Genomic DNA, 27,595 nt, shown 5'->3' with positions numbered 1-27,595 from the left:
TTAGATTAATTCTATCTAAAAACTGCTTTCATCTATTGCCCTACCTCAAAATGATTATAGGTCAAATAAAATTAATCAACTTGGCATTCATAAATCCCCAAAATCTGTTCTCAAACTCTTTATACTCTGACACAAATGGTCATTTATTTTAACCAAACTGCTCTTCTGTTTCTAAAATACAACCTAAGCTTTTCTACCCAGGTATATTGTTGATATCAGCTCCTCTTTCAGCCATTTTCTCCCTTCCCACTCCAAACTGCCCAGTACACTTTCCCCCAGTATAGTAGAGTGGAAACACCAAGGGCACTGGTGTCAGAGAGACCTGGGTGCAAATTCTGGCTCCACCAGTGCCCAACTAAGGGTTAGTGATCAAGTTACTGAATCTCTCCACAGTCTCAGCTTCCTGATCATAAAATGATAAAATTTTACCTGATCCAGGGAGTTATGAGGATTAACTGAGATAACACAGTCCCCCTGGCACATAACCTATTAATTTTCTTTACTGAAAGCAGGGACATTTTAAAGTCTTTTAATTCTTTTTTAGACCCACCACTATACTGAGTATACAACATATGACGAATAAATCACTTATGATAATCACAGACTGTCTAATTAAGCAGAGACAAACATTATTTAGACAGAGAAGCTAAAAAGCAAAGGAATTACTTGACCTCTGGGATCCAAGGTCTGTGTGATCAAGCAAATCATGGTGACTTCTCTTTCTTATATTCTCCTAGATCCAAACCAAGTAACCACTTTTTATGTGTCTGGGATCTATTTAAACATCACAAAGTATCTTAGCACTGTATCTGGCCATACCAAGTGCTAAATAAAACAAATGTCTTTGAATGATGGGAATTAAAATTAGCAAATGTTTAGCATTTCAAATATTTTAATCAAGTCCTAGAAACATCCACATCAGTATAACAATTTCAAATATTTGCTTCAATCATTTTAAAACACACACACACACACACACACACAGAGGGACCATGAGAAAAAGATACAGAACAAACTCTAAAAGAATTAAAGAAAAATTTAAGGATGGGAAAAGATAATCAGACTTTTTTAGTTGCACAGGGTACGAATGGGGTGGAAGAAATTGAGGAAAAATGTAATTAGTTTGTTACTTGTAACCAAACCACTTCTGAAGCATAACTTTTTAGGCGCTTGCTCTGATTTTTCATTCTATCAGACATATGAATTAGTGGGAAATTATAGTGATACTTTAAAGTTCTTGGCTACTGATATGCATGTTTTTTTCTTAGTCTAACAGAACTATCTAGGAATAGTGAAAAAACTTAGAAATCCTTACTAATTAATAACACAACTAAACTGACAACAAAACAACATCAAAAACTAATATCATTACAGTCAAGGATGTTTTAAAATTGAATAGACGCTCCATAAGGATTTAAATAAAGAAGTACCAAACAATGTGGTCAGCACCTAAACTCATTAGTTAACCACTAATAATTTTTTTTATACCAGTATCTTCTTCCCAACAAAAGAGACAAAATGAGGTTTCAAGGGTATCATAATTTGGCAAAAAGTTAACATAAAAAGTTAACATTCTCCATCTTCTGCAATAAACACTGAGTCATACATACAATCTATTCCCAAAGCTTTTAGAGACATGTACACAGAAGGCATAAATGGGTAAGAATTTATGGGTGAAAATTAATGCCTTGTAAGAAATTCATTAATTTTTTAAACATAAAGTTCAAGGTAATCACCTGTGACTGTTCTATTTCCGCTTTGTTTAATTTGATCCCAAGGATTTCAGCAGCAACTTTCTGAAAGCACAGGAAGACCTACATAACAAAAATGGGCTTAAATGATATAAGAGTCATGCTTAAGTTATCTTTAAATAAACAGAATTTTTTAAAAAATGATAAACAGCAATAATTGCAAAAATATGATATAGCAGGTGATTCCAAAAATACCTTTGTCAAATGTAGCAACATTTTAAATATAATACTTTTTAAATTATTAAGCCGTAATTCAAAACTCCATCCAATTCAATGAATTTTCTCTAAACACACACATTAAAGATTTAACATGATGATTACAGCTACCGCTTTAAAAAACAACAAAACAACCTTACTTACTAGTATAAAAACTCCCATACTTACTGAAGAAAATAAAAATAATCTATACTTTACCACCCTACTTTTCATTGCCAATTTTATCTTGGTCCTTTTAGCCACCTGTGGCCTATCTTAAAAGGTCTTGCTTTCTAACACTTTAATACTTTCTGTGACTTTCACATCATTCCGACAAATTCTCCATGTATCTCGAGTAAAGCAACTTGGTACTATTTACTATATTTTATCAGTTCAAAGGAAAAATATATGCCATTACGATTAAACAAAAACAGACAAATATTTTTCTATAAATAGCCTTTCCACACATAGCTAGCTTATGTCAGGTCTACTATAATTACTAGAGTTCCAATCCTGACATTTAGTGTAGTATAACTATCTTTTCTTCATAAATGTCCTACCATATTCTTATCCCTACTCATCACATGCTTACAGAATATTTATCAAAACTTTGTTAATTTTTATTTCTAACAAAAAATGGATACATATTTCTGATACCTTTATGCCGTTTGTACCCTAAGAAGCATAATATATTTTAGTTCATTGATGGTCAATGTTCAAGGAACAATAGGAAAAGTACTGTGGTGGAGTGGAGAGAAAGAGTGGTTCTAAAAGAAGACGAGCAAAGAGATGAGGACTGCAAAGCATGTAGAATCTGGTAGGGTACTGGAAGGACTTTGATGTTTATTCCAAATGAATGGAAAGCATGGGAGGGTGGCCCAATGTGACTTTTATTTTAACAGCATTAGTCTGGTTGTTTGTATTAACATTCACTATAGGAGACCAAGTGTACAAAAAGAGAATCAGCAAAGACACTAATGTAAAAGATTATGGAGGCTGAACCAAAGTGGTAGGAGTGGACACAGTAAGAAATAGTCACCAGGTTCTGGATATATTTTCAAAGTACAGCCAATGGGATCTGGTGACAGATGTGGGGTATGAGAGAAAAAGAGGAGTCAAGAAAGGCTCCAAAATTTTTTTGGCCTGAGCAACTGGTAGATCTGCTATTTATTAAAGTGGGGAAGACTGTGAGAGATTTTAGGAGGGAATATCAAGAGCTCAGTTCTAAACATGTTAAATTGGGCAGCCTATTAGACATCTAAGTGGAGATGCTGCACAAGCAGTTGGATATAAGAGTCTAGAGTTCAGGGGAAAAGTCTGAGCAAAGCCAGAAGACTAAATAAAGCCATTATGGGAATACATGTAGAAAAAGAGATATCAAAGGACTGAACCTTAGTTGGTTGGAGAGGTAAGAAAATTAGTCAAAGGGACTGACAGAGTAGTTAGTGAAGTAGAAAAAAAAAAAACAGGAGGCATTGTATCCTGGAAGCTAAGTGCAGAGAGTATTTCAAAGAGGAGAGAGTGATCAGCAATTATTTATGTTGCTACTTAGTCAAGCAAGATGAGGGCTGAGTACTGATCATTGGATTCAGCAAAAAGGAGGCCATTGATGACCTGGATAATAGCAGTTTGGGTAAAATACTGAGGGCAAAAGTCTGCTGGAACTAGAAGAGAAATTGGGAAAAGAAGAACTAGAGACAACTCTTTCAAAACATATACTGGAAAGTGAAGGAAGGAAATGAGGCAACAGCTAGAGAAAAAATGTGGCATCAAGAGCTTTCTTGTTTTTAAGATAAAAGAAGTCATAATATGTTGTATGCTGAAAGAATAATCCAGTAGATGGAAAAAAAATAAAACATATGAAACAGAACTGCTAAAGCAATATCCTTGATTCAGCAAAGATAAATGGGACTAGCACACAATGGAGAAGTTGGCCCTAGCTAGAATAGATCCCATAGTAACCACAGAGAAGACAGAAGATATGAGAACAGATGGAGTAAGCAGGATAAGGTTAGACCTGGTAGCATCAGTATGTAGAAGTTGTCTTCTATTTGTTTCAAATTTCTTATAAAATAGGAAACAAGGTCATCAGCTGATAGAATAGAGGAGGATAGTTTGAACACTTCTGAAGAGAGAAGAGAAGCTATGAAATAGTCATTGACTGGGCACAGTGGCTCACGCCTGTAATCCCAACACTTTGGGAGGCTGAGGCAGGTGAATCACGAGGTCAGGAGTTCAAGATCAGCCTGGCCAGGATGGTGAAACCCCGTCTCTACTAAAAATACAAAAAATTAGCTGGGCGTGGTGGTGGGCACCTGTAATCCCAGCTACTTGGGAGGCTGAGGCAGAGAATTGGTTGAGCCCAGGAGGCGGAGGCTGCAGTTAGCTGAGATCACGCCACTGCACTCCAGGCCAGACGACAAAGTGATACTCTGTCTCAAAAAAAAAAAAAAAAAAAAAAAAGTCACCTAGCTGAGGGAAGAGGTGGTAGACTAGGGATATAGGGCATAATTACTGAGCAGTATTAAGGGCCCACTTGAGATTAGGGATTGTGAACTTCAAGTGAAACCTCCAGCATACCTTAGTGCTTTTCTCTGGTCATGTTCATGAGCATACCCATGAAAAAGCAGAGGCTTGGTTTAAACCAGAATTAAGATTTAGCCAAGCAGGTCTGAGAAAGTGAAAGAGGAAAAAGGGAATTGAGAGTATGTGCATGGCAATGATTTGGACTGGCCATGAGATTTAAGTTCAGAAGAGAGAAAAATGAAGACATGAAAGGAGGTTAAGATTTTGCAAAGGTGTTAGGATCAATGTCTTGTAGGTCTTGCTAGGGTTGAGAATGGTTGTGTTAGGACATTCAAGGATGTGAAACAGAAGATGGTTGGTGGTTAGTGATTAAGATGCCTGATACTGAGGTAAGAGAAGAGCCACAGTAATTTGTAATGACGTGATCTGTGGTATGCAAGAGTGACTAAGGTGGAGTCAGGAAGAAACAAGGATACTGAAATCACTAAGAATTATGACATAGGTAATATCAGAGAAAGAACAGTAAGCCAGGAGCTCAACTCCTCAAACAATGAGAGGAAGTTACCTGGAGCTAGAGATGATTACAAGTCTTAAAGTAATTTCATAAGAACAAACCATTTCAAAGTATCACTTAAAAAAAAATGAAGTTTTTTAATAGTGGTTCAATATAAGCACACAAAAAACACTAAGTGGCAAAAAAAATACTAAGTGGTTTTAAAAACAAGTGAAAATACTACAAGTTAAAATAATTCTGAAATAGCAAAAAGACCCCTGGGAAGATGAAGTGAGGGCAGAAGCCCAGTGAATCCATGGATGAATTTATCTACAATTATTGACATTACATTTTTTTCAAAGGCATAGATGGGTGCATATGTGCCCATATTCACATTGTCTGAGGCGAAAGGATTCCAAGAGTCCAAATTTTTTAATGAGTCTTACCAAAAGAAAGATCAAACCCCAGTCATATTATTTAATATTTATTTTAGGTATAAAACTATAAAGGATATTACAGAGAAAAACATCAAAAATATTAAACCACAGAAAAATTTCAGACTTCTTTTAGTTGAAAAATGTCAACTGGAAAAATAGTCAAATGGGGGTCGGTGAGGATTATTTGAAAAAACTGTGACACATGACTATTAGCACTAACATAAAGATGGTCATAGAAAATTTCTAATGCAATAGAAAATTATAACAAGTAAAAAGCACAAAGTGAATAATAAAACTTTAAAAATTTCAACCTCAATTATAATCAAAGAAATTCAAATTTAAATAGTGAAGTATCTTTTTTCTTTTGGGGGGGGCCTACCAATTTGACAAAGATTTTAAAATAAATACATAAATAAATCCTGAATGTTAAAAGGATGTAGTTATGGCAATCATACAATGCTGGTGATAGTATGAATTTAGTCTTTCTGCTGGTGATTTGGCAATGTTTCAATCCCCTTTCAAGGAATCTTTCTACCTGAAGAAAATAACCAAAACATCAAAAACTTATGGACAAAATTTTACATTAGAACATTATGTTCAAAACTTAACAACCTGTATGTTCCACAATAAGAATAAGACTGAATAAATTTTTGAACATTTATTAAATGAATTATTCAATTTATTATTAAATGACATGGAAACAATAAAAATATGAAGTAAAAAGTAAAATACAAAATTATTTCTATATTATAATCGTAATTTTTAAAAATAAATACAGGCTTGTGGTTAAGACTGTGAGTCCCAGAGTGTCACTATTTGCCTTTACAAATCCTCTCTCCTCCACTTATTAGCTGTGTAATCTGGACCCCATTACATAATTTCTCTAAGACTCCTCTATAAAACGGAGATAATCAGAGTAGTACAATGTCTATAACAAAGTAAGCACTCAATGAATGCCACCTCCTAGCCACAGGCAACAGTACTAGTATGAGCATCAGGAAGAGAGACTAGATGGAATCATACGAGGTTATGAGTGGTTACCTCTAGATACTGACATTATGGGTGGTTTATATTCATTTTAATTCCCTTTTTAAAAATAACCATAAAATTATGTTAAATAAATTATAAAAGTAATATAACCAGAATAAACATGTTATAACTAATCTAAGGAATTTCATGTTTTCAATAGGAATTAATTTGCTCCAAAGGTTAAATAATGGAAGCATACTTCCTAGGAATGTTAGTAAATAAAAGTAAAACATCACTTATAATATGCAGTATTCATTATTTTACTTACAGAGTCTCCTGTCTTGGCTGAGACAAAGTGGCTACTAAAACCATTTTCCTGGCAAAACCGTAAGTGTTTTTCAGGTTTTATTGTTCTCATATGCTCCAAATCAACTAGAAAGGTGTTAAAGAGAGAAAACAATTCAATATTAGAGTCTATCAATACATTTTTAACATGCTTGACTTGCTTTCCAATATTATATTCCAGTTTAGACACTAGCTGTGCAAGCTTGGACAATTTATTAAACCTCTTTATGACTGAGTTTCCACATCTATAAACTGGGAATAATAAATATACCTAATTTGTATAGAGTTATTTGATAATTAATCTATGTATAATGCACAATGACCAGCAAATAAGTGCTAAAAAAAATGTGAGCTATCATTATTATTATCATCTGTATAAGTTCAGGCACACCGATGATGCGCAAAAAAGATCTACTTAATATAGTACATTTAAACATGGTGATTAATTGAAGGCAAGTTGTACTTACCCAAGCATATTTGGCTTGAAACAGTTTAATTACTTTAATAATTAATAGTTAGCTCTGTAATCTCTATAAGTTTGAATGTTAGCACAAATACATAACTTTCTGCTTAAGAGATCAATATTACATTGGGTGTTATATTAATTTATAGCCATAGTTTAATTTCACAAAGACGTAGTTCAGTTGTTTTCCATCTAGAGTATCCATTTTGAGAGTAAGGGGCAAGGATATATTTCCTTGAATAGTTGTAGGTGCTTTAAAGCAAACCACAGTACTCACATGCAATACTGGTTTTATCCAGCACAGTCTATTTTTCCAAATGTGATCCTTTATTTAACAGTTTCTCTTTTTACAACACTACAGACCCTATAAGGGTGTTTATTCAATGCCGTCAAATTATAAGGCAAATATATTCACAGGATTTAAGGACAACTAGGCTCTTTGAGTCAATATAGGAAAAAAAAACCTTAAACTGATTTCCTGAGGAAGGGACCCAACTGACTTGTAAAAACTTGTAAATTTGCAAATCTAGTAAGCCTACATAATAGTGCCAATTGATTATCAACTAAAAAACGCACTCATACTACATAAAAGACTTTATTTAAAATTATATTGAAAGTCTTTAGTTTGTAGGCTCAAGGGTTCTCTCTCTAGGAGATTTTTTTTTTTAATCTAATGGGGTATTCCTGAGCCCCATTTATATTGTTTACCTTGGAAAATACAGAATTTTTTTTTTTTTTTTTGAGACGGAGTCTTGCACTGTCATCCGGGCTGGAGTGCAATGGCGTGATCTCGGCTCACTGCAACCTCCGCCTCCCAGGTTCAAGCAATTCTCCTGCCCTGGCCTCCCGAGTAGCTGGGATTACAGGCGCCTGCCACCACGCCCAGCTAATTTTTTGTATTTTTAGTAGAGATGGGGTTTCACTATGTTGGCCAGGCTGGTCTTGAATTCCTGACCTCAAATGATCCGCACACCTCGGCTTCCCAAAGCACTAGAATTACAGGCGTAAGACACCACGCCTGGTCTTTTTGGTTTTTTTGTTTGTTTGTTTGTTTTTTGCTTTTCTGGCCACAGTGCTATTCCTTAAACATCACTATCTCCTTATTTACAAGAACAGGCCAAGGAATGTCCAGATACCACAGGCATCAATTTGTGGAAGACTAAAATACTAAGCTATAAGCAATGACATTTACATATCCAATTTATCATAATATTGAAGCTAAAAAATTTTTCTAATTCAACAAGAGTAAGAACAAATCTTGTCGCCAGGAAAAATTCCCATTGAAGTCACCACCCATTTAAATCACCATCCATTAAAGAAATAAATAAATAAATAAATAAATAAATAAATAAATAAATAAATATAAAAGTTGTGTCACTTAATGTGTGTGTACATTTGTTTTTTCTAATGGTTTATTGTTTTTTCTTTCTCTTTCTCTCTCCTTCCTTCCAAATCTCCATGTATCACTAATCAAACGAAAGTTTTTTTTCCTAACAAATATAACCATGGAAAGACTAGCACTACCATTGGTCAATTTTTTTAAAAAATGATTTATTCAACAAACATTTATTGAGCATCTATCATATGCCAGGTATTGTGGTAGGTAGTGATATGGTTTGGCTGTGTCCCCACCCAAATCTCATCTTGGGTGGCTGTGTCCCCATCCAAATCTCATCTGGAAATGTAGCTCCCATAATCCTCACAGGTCTTGGGAGAGATCTGGTGGGAGGTAACTGACTCATGGGGACGGCTTTTCCTGTGCTGTTCTCATGATAGTAAATAAGTTCTCATGAGATTTCAGGTTGGAAAGTAGTGCTCACAGCCAAGCACCAGCCTGTCTGCTCCCTCGCCCCACTGAACCCTGCCAGCCCCACCAGCTCCAGAGCCCTATCCCTGCACCAACACTGCTGCAAGAGTAAAACTAGGAAGGGAGAACAATGAACCTCCCCTACCCTGAGCAGCCACCCCCACCTGAGTGATCATGCACAGAGGGCAGACACAGACCTGCACCTGCCAGCCCCCAGACCCCCATGCTAACACCACCACCAGCATCACCGTGGACACAGTCGCCAGCAGCAGGGGCCCTGTGTCCCTCAAAGCAATAATGCCTCTGCTGCCGCTGTGAATGCCTGCAGGGACGCAGGCACCTGCTAGCACCCTGCTGCAGTTGATGAGTGCGTACCCCACCGTGCTGCTGCTGCTGCTGTGCTGCTAATAATGCAAACAAGGACAAATCCCACTGCTGCTGCCTTACGAAACACTTTGGCTAGTACCACCCACTGAAGTGTAATGACCAGTGGTCCAGGAATACGTAGGTCCCACCAGCACAGTGGGTTCCTACCCTCGACGAGTCAGAGAACAATGTTGGGGCTGGATACAAGTCCCCCAGATTTAGAGCATGAAGTCCAGAAGTTGGGAGCTGAGGTTTGGCCCCCTAAAATCTTCCAGAAATGAAGCCAGTTGACTGAACCCACCTTATACCACAATTAAACTCTCAAGGTCAACAAATAGGATAAAAGAAAAAAAAAATCCAAAGATCAGCAACATCAAAGATTGAAGGAACATAGCCCACAAAGATGAGAAAGAATAAGCACAAGAACTCTAACAACTCAAAAAGCCAGAGTACCTTCTTTCCTCAAAATGACGGCACTACTTCTCCTGCAAGGGTTCTGAACTGGACTGAGATGGCTGAAATTACAGAAACAGAATTCAGAATATGGATAGAAACAAAGGTTATTGAGATGCAGGAATATGTTGAAACCCAATCCAAGGAAGATCCAAATGATACAGGAGCTGAAAGACAAAATAGCCAGTACAGAAAAGAATGCAGCCGACCTGACAGAGCTGAAAACACACTACAACAATTTCATAATGCAACTGCAACTATTAATAGCAGAATAGATCAAGCTTAGGAAAGAATCCCAGAGCTTGGAAACTGGCTTCCTGAAGTAAGTCAGACAAGAATAAAGGAAAAAGAATGAAAAAGAATGAACAAAATCTCTGAGAAATATGAGATTAAGTAAAGAGAACAAAACAATTACTCATTGGTGTCCCTGAAACAGATGGGGAGACTGGAAGTAACCTGGAACACATATTTCAAGGTATCATCTACGAGAATCTCCCCAACCTAGCAAGAGAGGCCAACATTCAAATTCAGGAAATGCAGAGAACCCCAGTAAGATACTTCACAAGAAGATCATCCCCAAGACACATAATCATCAGATCCTCCAAGGTTGAAATAAAAGGAAAAATGTTAAAGGCAGCTAGAGAGGAAGGTCAGGTCACATACAAAGGCAAGCCCATAAGACTAACAGACCTCTTACCAGAAACCCTAAAGGCCAGAAGAGATTGGGGGTTAATATTCAATGTTCTTAAAGAAAAGAAATTCCAATCCAGAATTTCATATCTGGCCAAACTAAGCAAAAAAGAAATAAGACCCTTTTCAGACAAGCAAATGCTCAGGGAATTCTTAGCAGACCTGGCTTATAAAAGCTCTTAAAGGAAGCAGTGAATATGGAAAGGAAAGACCACTACCAACCACTACAAAAACACACTTAAGTACACAGACCAGTGATACTATAAAGCAACCACACAAAAAAGTCTGCATAATAACCAGCTAACCTCATGATGACATCCACATGCGAAAGAATAAAAACAGACTCTTATCTTTCACCATAAGCAAAAATCAACTCAAAATGGAGTAAAGGCTTAAATTTAAGACCAGAAACTGTGAAACTCCTAGAAGAAAACAGGAGAAATGCTTACAGACATTGGTCTGGGCAAAGATTTTTATGGATGAGGCCTCAAAAGCACAGACAACAAAACCAAAAAGTAGACAAATAGAATTATATCAAACAAAAACCTTCTACACAGCAAAAGAAACAATCAACAGAGTAAAGAAATAACCTGCAGAATGGGAGAAAATATTTACAAACTATGACAAAATATTAATATCAAGAATACACAAGGAACTCAAAAAACCCTGCAAGACAACCTAGGCAAAACCATTCTGGACATAGGAATAGGCAGATATTTCAGGATGCCAAAAGCAACTGCAACAAAGCAAAAATTTACAAATGGGATCTAATTAAACTAAAGAACTTCACCACAGCAGAAGAAACTATCAACAGAGTAAACAGACAACCTACAAAATGGGAGAAAAGTTTGCAAACGATGAATCTGACAAACATCTAATATCAAACATCTGTAAGGTATTTAAATAAATTTACAAGAAAAAAAACTAACCCAATTAAAAAGTGGGTAAAGGACCTGAACAGACACTTCTCAAAAGGAGACATACATGCACCCAACTAACATGAAAAAAAGCTCAACATCACTGATCATTAGAGAAATGCAAATCAAAACCACGATGAGATAACATCACACACTAGTCAGAATGGAAAAATCCAAAAAATAACAGGTGCTGGCAAGATTGCAGACAAAAGGGAATGCTTACATACTGTTGGCGGAAGTATAAGTTAGTTCAACCATTGTTGAAAACAGTGTGGTGATTCCTCAAATACTTAAAACAGAACTACCATTCAACACAGCAACCCCATTACTGGGTATATGCCCAAAGGAATATAAATCATTCTATCTTAAAGACACTTGTAAGTATATGTTCCTTGCAGCACTATTCAAAATAGCAAAGACATGGAGTCAACCTAAATGCCTGTCATTGATAGACTGTATAAAGAAAATGCAGTAGATATCCACCATAGAATACTATACAGCCATAAAAAAGAAGGAGATCATGTCCTTTGTGGGAACATGTTCATCAATGATAGATCAGATTAAGAAAATGTGGCACATATACAACGTGGAACACTATGCAGCCATATAAAAGGATGAGTTCTTGTCCTTTGCAGGGACACGGACACCATCATTCTCAGCAAAGTATCACAAGGACAGAAAACGAAACAGCGCATGTTCTCACTCATAGGTGGGAACTGAACAATGAGAACACTTGGACACAGGGTGGAGAACATCACACACTGGGGCCTGTCAGGGGGTGGGAGCCTGGGGGAGGGATAGCATTAGGAGAAATTCCTAACGTAAACGATGAAATGAGTTCAGCAAACCAACCTGGCACATGTATACCTATGTAACAAACCTACACTTTGTACACATGTACCCTAGAACTCAAAGTATAATTTTTTTAAAAATTCTGAATCTAAAGCTATCACTTTTATCCTTCATTTGTCCCTGCTGATTCTAGTGGAACACTAACTCTCTAAATGTATGTGATGGTTCAGAATTTATTCACTTGGAGAATTTCCAGGATAAAGTGGCCTGTATATTAGGATATAGAGACAGATTTTGATGAGTAACAGAAAGTTTATTATATTAAATAGTAAACAATTCTGATTAAAATTATATCAAATATCTTTATAAAGAAAATGTCCTAACAGTAAAATATTTTCATATCCCAAGAGATGATCTCTGTTATCCAGAGATGATAGATTATATACAAGAACTTGTCCCATACAAGAAATAACTTTTCTCAACTTTGCATTAAGGTAAATACAGAAGAAATCTGGGCTGAGTACAGTTATAGTTCTTCAGTTATTTACAGATTCATCTGGAAAGAAAGTAGTGCATAGTGATAAAGAACGCACTCTCCAACAGTGTGCAAGGGTTCCCTTTCCTCCACATCCTGGCCAGCATTTGCCATCTCTTGTTAATAATAAGGTATTGTATTCTCGAAAGTTGCTAAGAGAATAGATTTTAAGTGTTCTCACCACAAAAAAATGATAAGTATTTTCTTGAACATTGCTAAAAGAATAGATTTTAAGTGTTCTCACCACAAAAAAATGGTGTGTGAGGTAATACCTATGTTAATTAGCTTGATTTAGCCAATACACAATGTATACATATTTAAAAACATAATGCTGTAAACAATAAATATAGTAAGTTTCCTCATCTATAAAATGAGAACAATAATAGTACCTATCTCCTAAGGTTGCTATAATGGATAAGATGAATAAATACACAAAAGCAATGATTAGCATATAGCAAGACATTTTGTATGTGACTGGCATGTACTCAATAAGTATTAGCTAGTGTCACTGTGGTTTTTCCAGGCATTCATTTACTCACCAACTACTTATGTAGTGCTAAATGCTGGGAAGGCTAAGAGGGACACAAATAACAAGATGCTATATAATGAAATTCTGAATCATGAGAGTAACAAAGATCTGTATAAGACAATCTATAACAGGAATACAGAGACAGGAAACTTCTACAACTGCTTAGGGATGACAGGAGCCATGTCACAGAGAAAGTGATGCTTCAGTTACATACTGAAGGAGGAGAAAAAAGTAGTCAGATAGCCTTAAGGATAGAGAGGATGTACATTCTTTCCTTTTTTTTTTTTTTTTTACTTTATTTATTTATTTATTTTTTATTATTATACTTTAAGTTCTAGGGTACATGTGCACCATGTGCAGGTTTGTTACATCTGTATACATGTGCCATGTTGGTGTGCTGCACCCATTAACTCATCATTTACATTAGGTATGTCTCCTAATGCTGTCCCTCCACCTCCCCCCACCCCACGACAGGCCCTGGTATGTGATGTTCCCCTTCCTGTGTCAAAGTGTTCTCATTGTTCAATTCCCACCTATGAGTGAGAACATGCAGTGTTTGCTTTTCTGTTCTTGAGATAGTTTGCTGAGAATGTTGGTTTCCAGCTGCATCCATGTCCCTACAAAGGACATGAACTCATCCTTTTTTATGGCTGCATAGTATTCCATGGTATATATGTGCCACATTTTCTTAATCCAGTCTATCATTGATGGAGATTTGGGTTGGTTCCAAGTCTTTGCTATTTTGAATAGTGCCGCAATAAACATACGTGTGCATGTGTCTTTATAGCAGCATGATTTATAATCCATTGGGTATATACCCAGAGCAGGAGAAAGAAATAAAGGGTATTCAATTTGGAAAAGAGGAAGTCAAATTGTCCCTGTTTGTAGATAACATGACTATATATTTAGAAAACCCCATCATCCCAGCCCAAAATCTCCTTTTCAAAAGGAATATGTACAAAAGCGTCTGAAAGAACCTGGCTTCCAAGAGCTAGTGAAATCAGCAGGGCCTAGGCCTAAGGGTTTTGTATGTGTTAAGAAGTTTATGTGTGAATAGGTGATCATCTACACAGTTACTCACATATTCCAGCCTACCCGAGAAAAATATATATATAAGCACAAAAAGGGAATTCTTGCAGGTGACATGTATCAGCAAACCTTACATTTTCCCTTGTTGGATTTAAATTACTTTCATTGACTACATGGACTGAAAACTCCTTGTTCTAAATTTAGAATCTATTCAAAAGAAAATTTTAAATGACAAAAAATGTTACCCTCCTATAGGTTTTCTGATTAGACATTTTCTTCTGTTTACCTATCTTGTATGTATAATTAACTATATCATAACTTTAAAAATAGAAGATGGCAAGTTTTATAATATTATATACATGTAGCTGATTATTTTTCCTCCTGAAAGTCACTACAGTTCTGCACATTAATCGACCTAAAGTTTATTCCGATTAACTGTACAGCTATAAAATCACAGGCTACAAAAAAAAAAAAAAACAAAAAAAAACAACAGTACATGCACTTCTTTAAAAGAGGTAAAACAATACTTCAAATGTATTAAATAAATATGACCACCTGTTACATGTCAAGTACTATGCTAGTAAGCACAAGGGATAAATTAGCGAGCAATATAGACATTATCTTTATCCTAACACTAATGAGGTAGAAAGAATAAGTGAGGAAGCATGTAAATAAATGAGTCAATTACTACAATTATCATAATCTGAAAGTGGAGGAGGTGACCAGATAAGAGAATAAGAGAGTCAAAGACAGGAGTAGGAATCAGGACAGCAATGACAATTTTACATAGGATAGCCATGGAAGATCTCTTTGAGATCTAAAGCAGTGGACCCCACCTTTTTGGCACAAGGGACTAGTTTCATGGAAGACAATTTTTCCACAGATGGGGGTAGTAGGAGGGCATAATTTTGGGATAAAACTGTTTCATCTCAGATCATCAGGCATTAGATTCTCATAAGGAACACACAACCTAGATCCCTCGCATGTGCTCTTCATAATAGGGTTCATGCTCCTATGAGAATCTAATGCTGCTGCTGATCTGACAGGAGGCGGAGGTCAGGCAGTAATGCTCACCGCCCACTGCTCACCTCCTGCTGTGTGGCTGGGTTCCTAACAGGCCATGGAACAGTAGCAGTCCATGGCCTAAGGTTTGGGAACCCCTGATCTAAATGGTAAGAATAAACCAAACAAATTAAAAGGTAGTTGGAGGAAAACACTGTTTTAGTCATTGGGACAGGGATGAAAACCTAAAAGAGGAAAAAGATGGAGTACAATTGAGGAAAACAAAGAAGCATAATAAGCAAGAGTGGTACCTACAGCATAATGAGGATATTACTCAAATACAGTAACGGAAAACCATTGTAAGATTGTAACCAACAGCACAATAGGATTTTGGATTTTGAAAAAATTACTCTAGCTACCATGAGGAGAAAGAATGCCTGAGGACAAAAAAACAAGCAGAGAAACCACTTTAAGAGACTTCAGAAACAACCTAACCCTGTTTAAAAATTTACAAAACCCTTTGGGGCCTCATAACAACCTTGGGGAACAGGTAAGCATTGTTCTAATTTCACACAGACACAAAAACTGAGGTTCAGAATGACTGAACCAAAGTCTCAAGTCTAGTCATCAGTAGCACCAGAACTACAACTATGCTATCTAATTCAAATCCGGCTGGAGGTTCTCAAAGGTTCTTCTTGAACATCAACTTTAGGGATGAATTAACAGTCACTTAACAGTCTACATTTTATTTAGATTTTTAATTAAAATAATAAAGACAAACTTCAAATAATCACTTCTTTAAAAATATGCACTACGATATAGCTAGTTTTATATTTGTTAATACATTAAAAGTATTAATTAGTAACAAATCATAAAAACCATCCCTTAAGCATCACAGAACATAAGATATGCTTTGCCTTATCACTTGATTATACAGTTATTTACAAAGAACTTGCAGCTGTGCATACAGGTTCTGAAACTTTACGTGAAATTACATAAAGTTTAAAAAGGACCCATGAGTAGCTCAAACATAACAAGCAAAATTCCCTTAATAATGTATTCAATTTGATTCACATGTGGTTAAAATTATGTATACACTTTGACTTCTAAAACACACACGCTAATACAAATAGCCAAGTATACAATTACTTTTCTTTTTAGGTACTATTTGTTTACTGGCATTCAAGATTCCTTACTCAGGATCTCCACTGCATCCACCTATATGATTACTGATAACAAGGGAGAGGACAGTCTTAAAAGATACAGTATTAAATGTAATAAATATTTTTAAACTAGACATATCAAATGTATCAGAGCTACTGATAGATTTGTATCAGCTCTGTACATTTCACAGATCAGAGCTACTGATCAGACTAAATGTTGTAAAGTTTTAAGTACAATTTTAAAATTCTGAAGCACTTTATAAGAGTATCTATATTACACTGGCCTGAGGCTTTACAATGTTCCTAGTTTCCCAAGTATTTATTTTTCAACATGTTGTAAGAACATATTCTATAATGAACAAGACTTTTTCATTCAAACCAGAATGTTATTCCATGTATTTTAAAGAGGGAATATATTATCAATTAATTATATTATTAATGTCTACTTGCTGTCAATGGAAAAAACATTAAAATTATAAACTATTTTTGCTCTTCAGTCCACACATAATGGCAGGAACAGAGTATTCTCAGTGAAATTATTGTAAAAAATGTCACTGTCTAACTTAAAAGAAGTAAAAGCAAAATATAAATATAGCACTTGTACAGATTTCACAGTAATTTTTAGGTTATCAAGGAAACATCTTGAGTGTTGATCTGGTTATACTCAATTCAAACAAACTACTTGTCACATTAACTACCTCCAGGAAGTTACTCCAAACACAAAATAAACTGTTTATGCCCCTACTCAGATAGATAACATGACAGATTGTTATTAGTTGAAGACAGATGAAATACATTAATTTGATTGTGAGCATGTGTTTAATTTTACCCTGCCATGTACACTCTCTAATGCTGTCTTTCTATGATGACATAGTAAATCATGCCGTATTAGAAGAACTGCTAATGCAAGAAAATAAAAAATTAGCAGAATTTGACTTTGACTGTGTAGATTCTTAAACCAACCTTCTTACAAATATAACTGCCTGGAAAATCCACGTGTTCCACAAACCGATGAAGAAAAAAGGTGTCATCAAAGAAACTACTTTTGTTTCTAGTATAAATTTAAAGACCTCAATGCAGTTTAACAATTTTCCTGTATACCAGTTTATACCAGTTGTTATATTTCTTTAGAAGATGCCTCTTTTTTCCCACTTTCTAAATTGGGTTTTAAGTGTTTACCTTATCAACTTGGGTAAGCACTTTGTATATTAAGGACATCTGCCATATTCATTCCAAACATTCCCCTTAGGTTGGGATTCTCCTTCTAAACATTTCATGAGGGTTTTGTTACACAGAAATTAAGACTTTATGAAGTCAAATATTCCGAGATAATAAGGTTGCTACTTTTGGCCTACACTTGTTTGGTTGTTTTGTAACATGCAGCTAAAAACAAAAACAAACAAATTAACAAAGTACATCATAAAACAACCACTCACAAAGTGTTGAGTGAAGAGAAATATTTTTAGGCTCTTAAAATAAATACAAATGATCAATAGTGTCTAAAATAATATGTACACCTGCATTTTACAGGAATACTACACAGGGCTAAAAATTAATGAACTAGAGTTTCACACCACAATAAGAATGAATCTCACATAGGTGGTGAGGGCAACATACAAAGGAATAAATAACTGCATTTATATAAAAATTTTAAAGGGCAAAACAACATTATTTGATGACACATACACATATTATGAAAACAGAAAAGAAAGAAAAAGATATGTAATACAAAAGAACATATATAAAAGTTTCCATTAAAATTTAAATTTAAATCTACTAATATATATTCCTACCACTAATTATTATAAAAGTCTTACTAAAATTATAACAATATGACATTCTTCTCTTCAAACCTAGTTTCTTATATGATCATAAAGAAAGGTCACTGTTGTAGTATTTATACATGGTTTTTATTATTTTTCACAAGGACCATGATTAATTCTTTAAATCCTCAAATCATATTCCTGTGACCTATCTAAACATGTCATGAAACTTGTGGATTTTCTCTTCAATTATTATCACCTGACTCTGCCAGACCTTCATTTGTTAATTTCTTTGATTCTAGCAATTCTCCAGCACTTCTATAGATTTTGCATACTGCTGCAAGATTTTCCTACTGAAATTGCATTGTGTTTATACTCTACAATCACATACATATCCACAAACGAACCTATAAGGATTCTAAGGGGATAATAATGAATCTTCCTAACTCCAAATAGCCACCAAAACACCACCATCAGCAGCAGCCAGTATCAAGCAGACAGAGGAGGGAGTAAGAATTCACATTATTTCCTCAATTTCATTAATTAGGTTACCTAAATCCCTTTTAGTAATGGCTAATGCATAACCATTTCTCTTCTTGCCTCAGGTTAGAGGAAATAATAGGTCTAAAAGCACTATTTAGTTAGTAAATCTTTTTATATTTGTGGCTATCTACAACTTTTGTTGCTTGTATAACATTTGTGCATATATCATCAAAAGCCTAAAGGCACTGGAAAAATTAATAAACTGTCTTTTTATTTTATTCATGTTTTGAGCATTTACCACAGGAATTCCTATTAGACAATTTCATACTAGCACAGTGCTATACAGGTTCATTTGCAAACTTCTACATACTAGGTAGATACAATGAGGCCCAAATTCACTTATACCATTTATACATAGAATTGCATAAAAAAAAGAAGTGTATCTGTCTTACCTAGACACTAGCATACCCTGGCATCTCACAAAGTACACCAGCCATAGTAAGACTGCCGGCCAGGCATGGTGGCTGATGCCTGTAATCCCAGCACTTTGGGAGGCTGAGGTGGGCAGATCATGAGGTCAGGAAATCGAGACCATCCTGGCTAACACGGTGAAACCCCATCTCTACTTAAAATACAAAAAATTAGCTGGGTGTGGTGGTGGGCGCCTGTAGTCCCAGCTACTCGGGAGGCTGAGGCAGGAGAATGGCATGAACCTGGGAGCTGGAGTTTGCAGTGAGCCAAGATCGTGCCACTGCACTCCAGCCTGGGTGACAGAGCAAGACTCCATTTCAAAACAAAACAAAACAAAACAAAAGACTGCCTCAATAAGGCAACTATATTATGGTTATTTAATTCTTCTTTATATTTTCCCATTACCAACAATGACCATATATTATTATTAGCCCTATTGGAAGATGGGGAGTGATAGAACATTATTTAAAGTAACAACGAAGTAAAGAGTAAACAGAAAACTGCCCAATCACAACAGAATTCATAGTAGTAAGAATTGCACTTATACAGCATCACACTATTCTGTAGGCACTTTACACATATTAAATCATTTAATCCTCACTACAAACATCATTTGACAAATGAGAAACTGAGGTGCAGAGAAAGGGATAAAAGACTTTATATATGGGTACACAGCTAGTAAGTGGTGGAGCCACAACTCACCCCCAAGGCAGTTTAGCTCCAGAGTCTATTCTTAGCTATCACACTTCTTTCTCTTCATATATGTAGTCATCTGTGTCTGGCATTTTTCATGCATATTGTTTCATCCATGTCATCCCAATGAAGTACATATAGTTCATTCATTTTTACTGCCATATAACATACCTTTTTATAAATCTACCACAATCTATAGATCTTTTCTCCGACTGATGAACACAAGTTGTTCCCAACTGTTAGATACTAACAACAAAGCCATGAATATTCTTACTCAGTACATGTCACCTGATAATATGCCTAGCTGTCTAAGATACACAGCTGAGAAGAACTGCTGAATCATACTCTATGAAAGTTCAACTTTGCAGAATGTTAAATTGTTTTCAAAGTAGCTGTACCAATTCATAATCCATCTAGTAGTGAATATGAGTTCCTGTAGACTGACATTATCTGTCACTTACTATTCTTAGGCTTCTGGATTTGTGCCAATCCAGAAAGCCTAAGAATCTCATGTTCTTATTTTGCATTCCTTGATTAGTGATGAGACTGCACTTATATTTATATGTCTTTCTTCTTCCATGAAATTTCTATTTATGTTGTATGCCCTTTTTTTAATGAATGGCCTTTTTCTTGTAGATTTGAAAAAATATACCAGTCTTTTTCAGTTATTTTGTGTTACACACACCTTCTCCCAGTTTGTGGCTTGTCTTTAATTCTTTACTGTATCATTTCATAGAAACAAATGTTTATCTTCTGTAGTTAATATAGCCAATATTTAAATTTAGCAATTATGTCTTGTTTAAGAAACCCTTCCACACTCTAAGTAGGAAAGATCCTCTTTTTTTTTTTTTTTTTTATTCTGTATAGTTGTGCCATTCACATTGTAGCCCTTAATCTATTTGGAACTGATTTTTGTGCATGGTAATATGCATTTTCTTTTTCTCTATAAAAATAACAGCTATCCTAGGACTACTTATTAAGCATTCTCTTCTTTCTCAAAGATCTTCTATATCACCTCCACTATAACATCCAAGTTCCATTTATGAGAGGATTTGTTTCCAGTGTCTCAATACTGTTTACTTGGATGAATTCCCTATTGTCTTTATAAAAGCTGTTGCTAGTAAGTCTTGATAACTGGCATGGCAAATGCTTCTCAGAAGCATATTCTTATTCTTGGATTTTTAATCTTCCCTATACATTTTAGATACAGTTTGCTTAAATACCACACACAAATACCATTTGGAGTTTTGTGAAATTATGCTGAATGGATAAATCAATCTGAAGACAAGTGACATCTTTATAATATTGAGAGTCTTTGTATCCTTGAAAATGGTATTTGCTGTCTTTTATTTAGGTCTTGTTTTATTATTCGAGAATTTTGTGGTTTTATTTCTTCCTCTTCAATTTGTATGTTTTATACACCTTTTTCTTGCAGTTTTATAATAGCTAGGACCTTAAAAATAGTGTTGAATAGGAGAGGTGGAAGTGAATTTCCTTACCTTGTACCTAATCTTAGGTGGAAAGCAAATTCACTATTTCATCATTAAGTATGACATTAATCGTAGGGCTTTCACAGATGTCATTTATGAAATTGAAGAAGTTTCTTCTCATTTTCTCATTCCTAGTTTGCTGAGACTTTTATTAACTATAAATGGATGCTGAATTGTATCAAATGCTTTTTATGTTTCTGTTGAGATCACCATATGGCTTATTTAGCCTACTGATATGGTAAGCTACATTAAATAATTTCAGATATTACACCAGCACTGCATTTCCAGGATAAACTCCACTTGGTCATAATATAGTACGCTTTGTATTGCTTGATTCAATTTGTTAATATTTTGTAAAGGAATTTTTTGTATCTATGTTCATGAGGAATATTGGTTTGTAGTTTTCTTATAGTGTCTTTATCTGATTTTAATAGATTATTATATTGGTGTCATAAAATAAGTTGGGAGGTATTCCAACACCTTTGGTTTTCTGGAAAAGTTTACATACAATTAGTATTATTTATTCCATACATATTTGGTAAAATTCACCAGTAAAATCATCTGGATCCATAGTATTCTTTGTAGTATTCTTTGTGGAAACATTCCAAATTATGAATTCAATTTTTTTCATAAATGCAGAAGTATTCAGATTATCTATTTCTAGAGTGAACACAGTTTGTGTCTTTAAAGGAATTTGTTCATTTAATGAGAACACATTGACACAGGGAGGGGAAAATCACATATCAGGACCTGTTGGGGGGGCGGGGGCTAGGGGAGGGAAAGCATTAGGAGAAATACCTAATGTAGGTGACGGGTTGATGGGTGCAGCAAACCACTATGGCATGTGTATAATAACTATGTAACAAAACTGCACATTCTGCACAGGTACCTCAGAACTTAAAGTATAATAATTTTTTTAAAAATTAAGGAATTTGTTCATTTATTCTAAATTGTCAATTAACAGAAGTAAATATTTTCATAATATTCACTTATATTCCCTTTAATGCCTGAGAATTTATAGTGATTTCTTCTCTTTCATTCCTGACAGTGTAATTTGTATCTTCTCTCTTTTTTTATTGTCATTTTGGCTAAAGGTTTATCAGTTTTATTAATCTTTTCAAAGAATCAGCTTTTGATTTCATTGATTTCTCTATTTTTTAAATTTCTACCCTTACCTTTACTTTTTTCATTTTCTGCTCACTTGCCTTTCATTTTCTACGTTCTTAAGGTGGAAACTTAGATCATTGATTGTGAAAACTTTGTTTTTCAAGTATAAGCATTTAATAATGCTAAACATATTTCTCTAAACACTGCATTGGCAGCATGCCATAAAGTTTTAAATGTAGTCTTTTTATTTTTGTGCAATTCAATGTATTTCCTCTTTGACCCACAGGCTATTTAGGAGTTTTTCAAATTCTTAATATTTGGGAATATTACAAATATTTTTTTTCTGTTACTGATTTCTAGTTTAATTCCATTACTGTCAGAGAACACATTAAATTCTTTTAAATTTGTTAATGATATTTTTATAGGCAAGAATATGGTCTCTCATGATAAATACTTCATTTGCACTTGAAAGCACATATTCTTCTGTTGTCAGATGGAACGTTCTATAAATGTCTATTAGGTCTAGCTGACCGATGTTGTTCATGCCTTTCTATATCCCTACTGATTCTCAGTCTACATGTTCCACCAGTTATTGACAAAACATGTAGATATTAAGGATTGTTGAAATCTCAGCTTCAATGGTAGATTTGTCTATTTAACCTTTCTGTTCTGTCAGTTTTTGCTTTGTACAAGTTCTGCTGCATTTATATACATTGAGAATTGCTTACCTTTTTGTGAATTGACCCTTTGATCAGTATGTAATGTCCTCCCTTATCTCTACTAAATTCCTTGTTTCTCACGTTAATAGAGTTACTTCAACTTTCTTTTGATTAGTCTTTACAAAATATACCTTTTCCCATCCTTCTACTTCTAAGCTACCTGAATCTTCATATTTAAAGTGGACTTTTATAGACTGTATACAGTAGTTGGCTCTTGCTTTTCCATCCAATATGATTTCTATATTGTAATTGATATATTTAGACCAGATATCAGCAAACATTTTCTGTAAGGGGCCAGACAGTAAATATTTTAGGCTTTCTGAATCATATATTATTATTATTATTATTATTATTATTAGTTTGAAACAGGGCGTCACACTGTCTCCCAGGTTGAAGTACAATGGCGTGATCACGGCTCACTGCAGCCCTTGCCTCCCAGTCTCAGGTGATCCTCCCGCCTCACCTCTCAAGTAGCTGGGAACACAGGCACATGCCACTGCACCCAAATAATTTCTGTATTTTTTAGTAGAAAAGGGGTTTTGGCATGTGGCCCTGGCTGGTCTCGAACTCCTGAGCTCCTCGGCCTGCCAAAGTGCTGGGATTACAGGCGTGAGCCACTGCGTCTGGCCTCTGGCTCATATATTCTTTGAAGTAACTACTGAATTCTGCTTTTGTAGTGAAAAAGCAGTACTAGGAAAGATAGAAACAGATAAGTGTGGCTCTATTCCTAGAAAACTATTTATGAACATTTAATTTTGATATTCATATAATTTTCAGGTGTCATAAATTACAGTTTTTGTTTACATTTTTCCTATGATTAAAAGATGTAAAAAGCATTCTTAGATAGTAGGTCACAGAAAAACAGGTCGTGGGCCATAGTTTGCTGACTTGTGTCTATACCTCTGGCTCAAAAACCTTTAGTGGCTTTCTATAGCTCTCGTGAGAAAATCCAAACTCCTTAAACGATTCGGTCTGTTTCCCAACTCTTCCTGCCTTGCACTCTGTTCCAGTTGTCACAAAATATTGCAAAGTCCCCTTATATTCCAGACCATTTGCTAACTTCTGTAGTTTTATTCATTCTTTTTTTACTTCTTCTTAGACTGTCCTTTCTCACCCTTCTCTTTATGACATATTCCTGCATATTGCTTAAGATTCTGTTTCAGTATTATCTATGCTGTAAAATCTTCCTTGCCCACTTCTTCCTGTAAACTGCCCCGGCGTACCAAGTACATTATTTTAAGATAATGCTATCATACTGTCTCTCCTACTATTGTGCTTGGTACATAAAAGGCAATCACAAATGAGTAAATAAATGAATGAATACTTTAAAATCTAAGAAAATTGAATGTGTGCAAATGTTTGTAATACATAAGAACTAAGTCAAATTCCAACATATAGTTATACATGTATAATCATCAAAATGCATTTAGCCAAATTAATTTTAGAAAAGTTTTTAACTTCCCATAAAAATGAAACCATTGTCTCAATTATAAAACATTCCTTAGATTTTAATATTAAACTGTAATGTAACAAACTCTCAGAAGATGGTGCTAGTTCAATATGACAATAAGCCAATAAATAAATAATAAGACAACTGTTCAAGAAAATGCTTTCTCTAAAAAAATAATGGCTCTTCTTGGCCGGGTGCAGTACCTCACGCCTGTAATCCCAGCACTTTGGGAGGCCAAGGCAGGAGGATCACCTGAGATCAGCAGTTTGAGACCAACCTGACCAACATGGAGAAACCCCGTCTCTACTAAAAATACACAATTAGCCAGGTGGGGTGGCACATGCGTGTAATCCCAGCTATTTGGGAGGCTGAGGCAGGAGAATCACTTGAACCTGGGAGGCAGAGGTTGCTGTGAGCTGAGATCATGCCATTCCACTCCAGCATGGGCTACAAGAGCGAAACTCTTATCTCAGAAAATAAATACAATATAGCACAGCACAGCACAGCACAGCAAAGACAAGACAAGACAATAAAAAAATGGATCTACTTAAGGAAAAGTTACAAGTAAAGATGATCCTAACAGAAAACCAGTTTTGAAAGAGGAACAATCCATTTCTCAATCTAAAATTAAATACAAAATTTAATCAATTTTCACAAATTCTTATCAAAATATAGAATAATGATCAGTAAACTATACTGCATAAAAAGGAAAAAAATCCTGAAGAAAGAAGGAGCTTAATTTCACATTTCACACCTAGAAATATTCTAGGCTTCAAACATCTCCATTGCAAAGAATTCAGTTCATTGTCTCAATATATTAGCATATCAAATTATAATTTATGGATATATAAATGGCAGTGGTAGGGAGGAAGCTGGAATATGGAAGGAAACAAAATTATACCAATTAACTTTGATGTCCATTTCTAAACCAAATAATACTTTTTTTACAGAAACTAAAATGGACAAATTCAGTTAATACGTTTTAACAATACTAACCAGCTTTTTTGTTGGTTTTCAGATACTCACCATTTTGCTTTGTTTTTAAGAAAGGTCACTCTGTACCTTTTTTTTTTTTTTTTTTTGGTTATTCCCAAATTACATAAAATTCTAAAATAGAATTTAATAATCACTCCTAAAGATTTTTAAACCCCACATTCAGATATTTATTTTTAAAAGATCCAACATTTTGTGTAGAATATCTCTGTCTCCTAATGAGAATTTAAACCCATACTTGAGAAGTAAATGGTTTGTGCTGGAAGATCAACTGAAAATTTTCTAAATTGGGAGGAGAAAAACATAGCCAAAATCCCAATCTAAGAATATCTGATTTAAAACTAGCAGTCTTTCTTTCTTTTACTGGGGTATATTACTAAATGATACACTTTAACTTTGAAATACATATAGCACATTGTGCTTATTTAAAATTAAACCCCAGAAGTATATCTCATGGTTGCAATATGTTCTATGAAGCTGAAACAATAAACATACGAGTTTATACTGAAAAGCAGTAAAAGAAAGCTGTCAGCCTCTGAGAAATATATAGTAAATGAAAGAAAGTAAAGATAATACACTTGAAAACTACAGTTCTTTGGATAGGCAACTGTTCTTATGTTAATGAACCATCTGGTCCTAACTGAAACTCATAACATACACACCTTTCACTGACTACTACAAGATAAAAACTTTAAATCAGATAACTTGACAAGCATCCTTTCCAATATTTGTCAGAAATACAACCAACATTTATGGATAAAATTCATAAATTTCTTAATAAATATTATAATCATGGGAGAGCAATAGAAGAGGAACTATTGAACTCTGATTTCCATTTTTCAGAATATTCACTATTTGAAGAACAGAGGAAGATTATGCTGTGAGAATTTAGAACAAATAAACATTACAGCTTTTCAGGTTAATGCACTAACAAGAGTTTTCTATTCCTCAGCAGCCAATTCTCTCACTTTCTTTGTTTACTGAGATCTATTATTCATTTAAGTTTGCCTTCTGATTCATTTTCACCTTTATAATATATTATAAAAGTTATTTTTTGAATTCAAAAATAATTACAAATAGAAAAATGAGAAAACTATGGGAAATCCAATCAATGGAAATTCTAGGTAGCTCTACAAAACATAGTTTTTTAAAAAATTATTATTATACTTTAAGTTTTGGGATACACATGCAGAACATGCAGGTTACACAGGTATACATGTGCCATGGTGGTTTGCTGCACCCGTCAACTCATCATCTACATTAGGTATTTCTCCTAATGCTATCCCTTTCCTAGCCCACCACCTCACTACAGGCCCCAGTGTGTGATGTTCCCTGTCCTGTGTCCATGTGTTCTTATTGTTCAACTCCCACTTATGAGTGAGAACATATGATGTTTGGTTTACTGTTACTGTGTTAGTTTGCTGAGAATGATGGTTTCCAGCTTCATCCATGTCCCTGCAAAGGAGATGAGCTCATCCTTTTTCATGGCTGCATAGTATTCCATGGTATATATTCGACATATTTTCTTTATCCAGTCTATCACTGATAGGCATTTGGGTTGGTTCCAAGTCTTTACTATTGTGAATAGTGCTGCAATAAACATATGTGTGCATGTGTCTTCACAGTAGAATGATTTATAATCCTTTGGATATATACCCAGTAATGGGATTGCTGGGTCAAATGGTATTTCTGGTTCTAGACCATTGAGAAATATCCACACTGTCTTCCATAATGGTTCCACAATTAGTTCGACAATGGTTGAACTAATTTACACCCCCACAAACAATGTAAAAGCATTCCTATTTTTCCACATCCTCTCTAGCATCTGTTGTTTCCTAACATTTTAATGATCACCATTCTAACTGGCGTGAGATGGTATCTCATTGTGGTTTTGATATGCATTTCTCTAACGACCAGTGATGATGAGCTTTTCTTCATATATTTGTTGGCCACATAAATGTCTT

At 34.9% G+C, this 27,595-nt stretch overlaps 1 protein-coding gene across 3 annotated transcripts in view; it reads right to left on the bottom strand.

Moving 5' to 3' along the window:
* Nucleotides 1-27,595, bottom strand: part of LOC105487931 (RAB28, member RAS oncogene family) — a 119,271-nt gene that overhangs the window by 7,053 nt on the left and 84,623 nt on the right. For all 3 annotated transcript variants that reach the window (XM_011751601.3, XM_011751600.3, XM_011751599.3), the window contains exons 5-6: nucleotides 6,700-6,803; nucleotides 1,737-1,814 (exon numbers count right to left, since the gene is read on the bottom strand). In XM_011751601.3, the coding sequence (XP_011749903.1) occupies nucleotides 1,737-1,814; nucleotides 6,700-6,803 (182 nt within the window). The remainder of the gene's footprint in view (nucleotides 1-1,736; nucleotides 1,815-6,699; nucleotides 6,804-27,595) is intronic.

This window comes from Macaca nemestrina, chromosome 3 (assembly GCF_043159975.1).
Source record: "Macaca nemestrina isolate mMacNem1 chromosome 3, mMacNem.hap1, whole genome shotgun sequence".
NCBI classification, from domain to species: Eukaryota; Metazoa; Chordata; class Mammalia; order Primates; family Cercopithecidae; genus Macaca; species Macaca nemestrina.
This window is presented reverse-complemented; position numbering and strand designations above follow the sequence as displayed.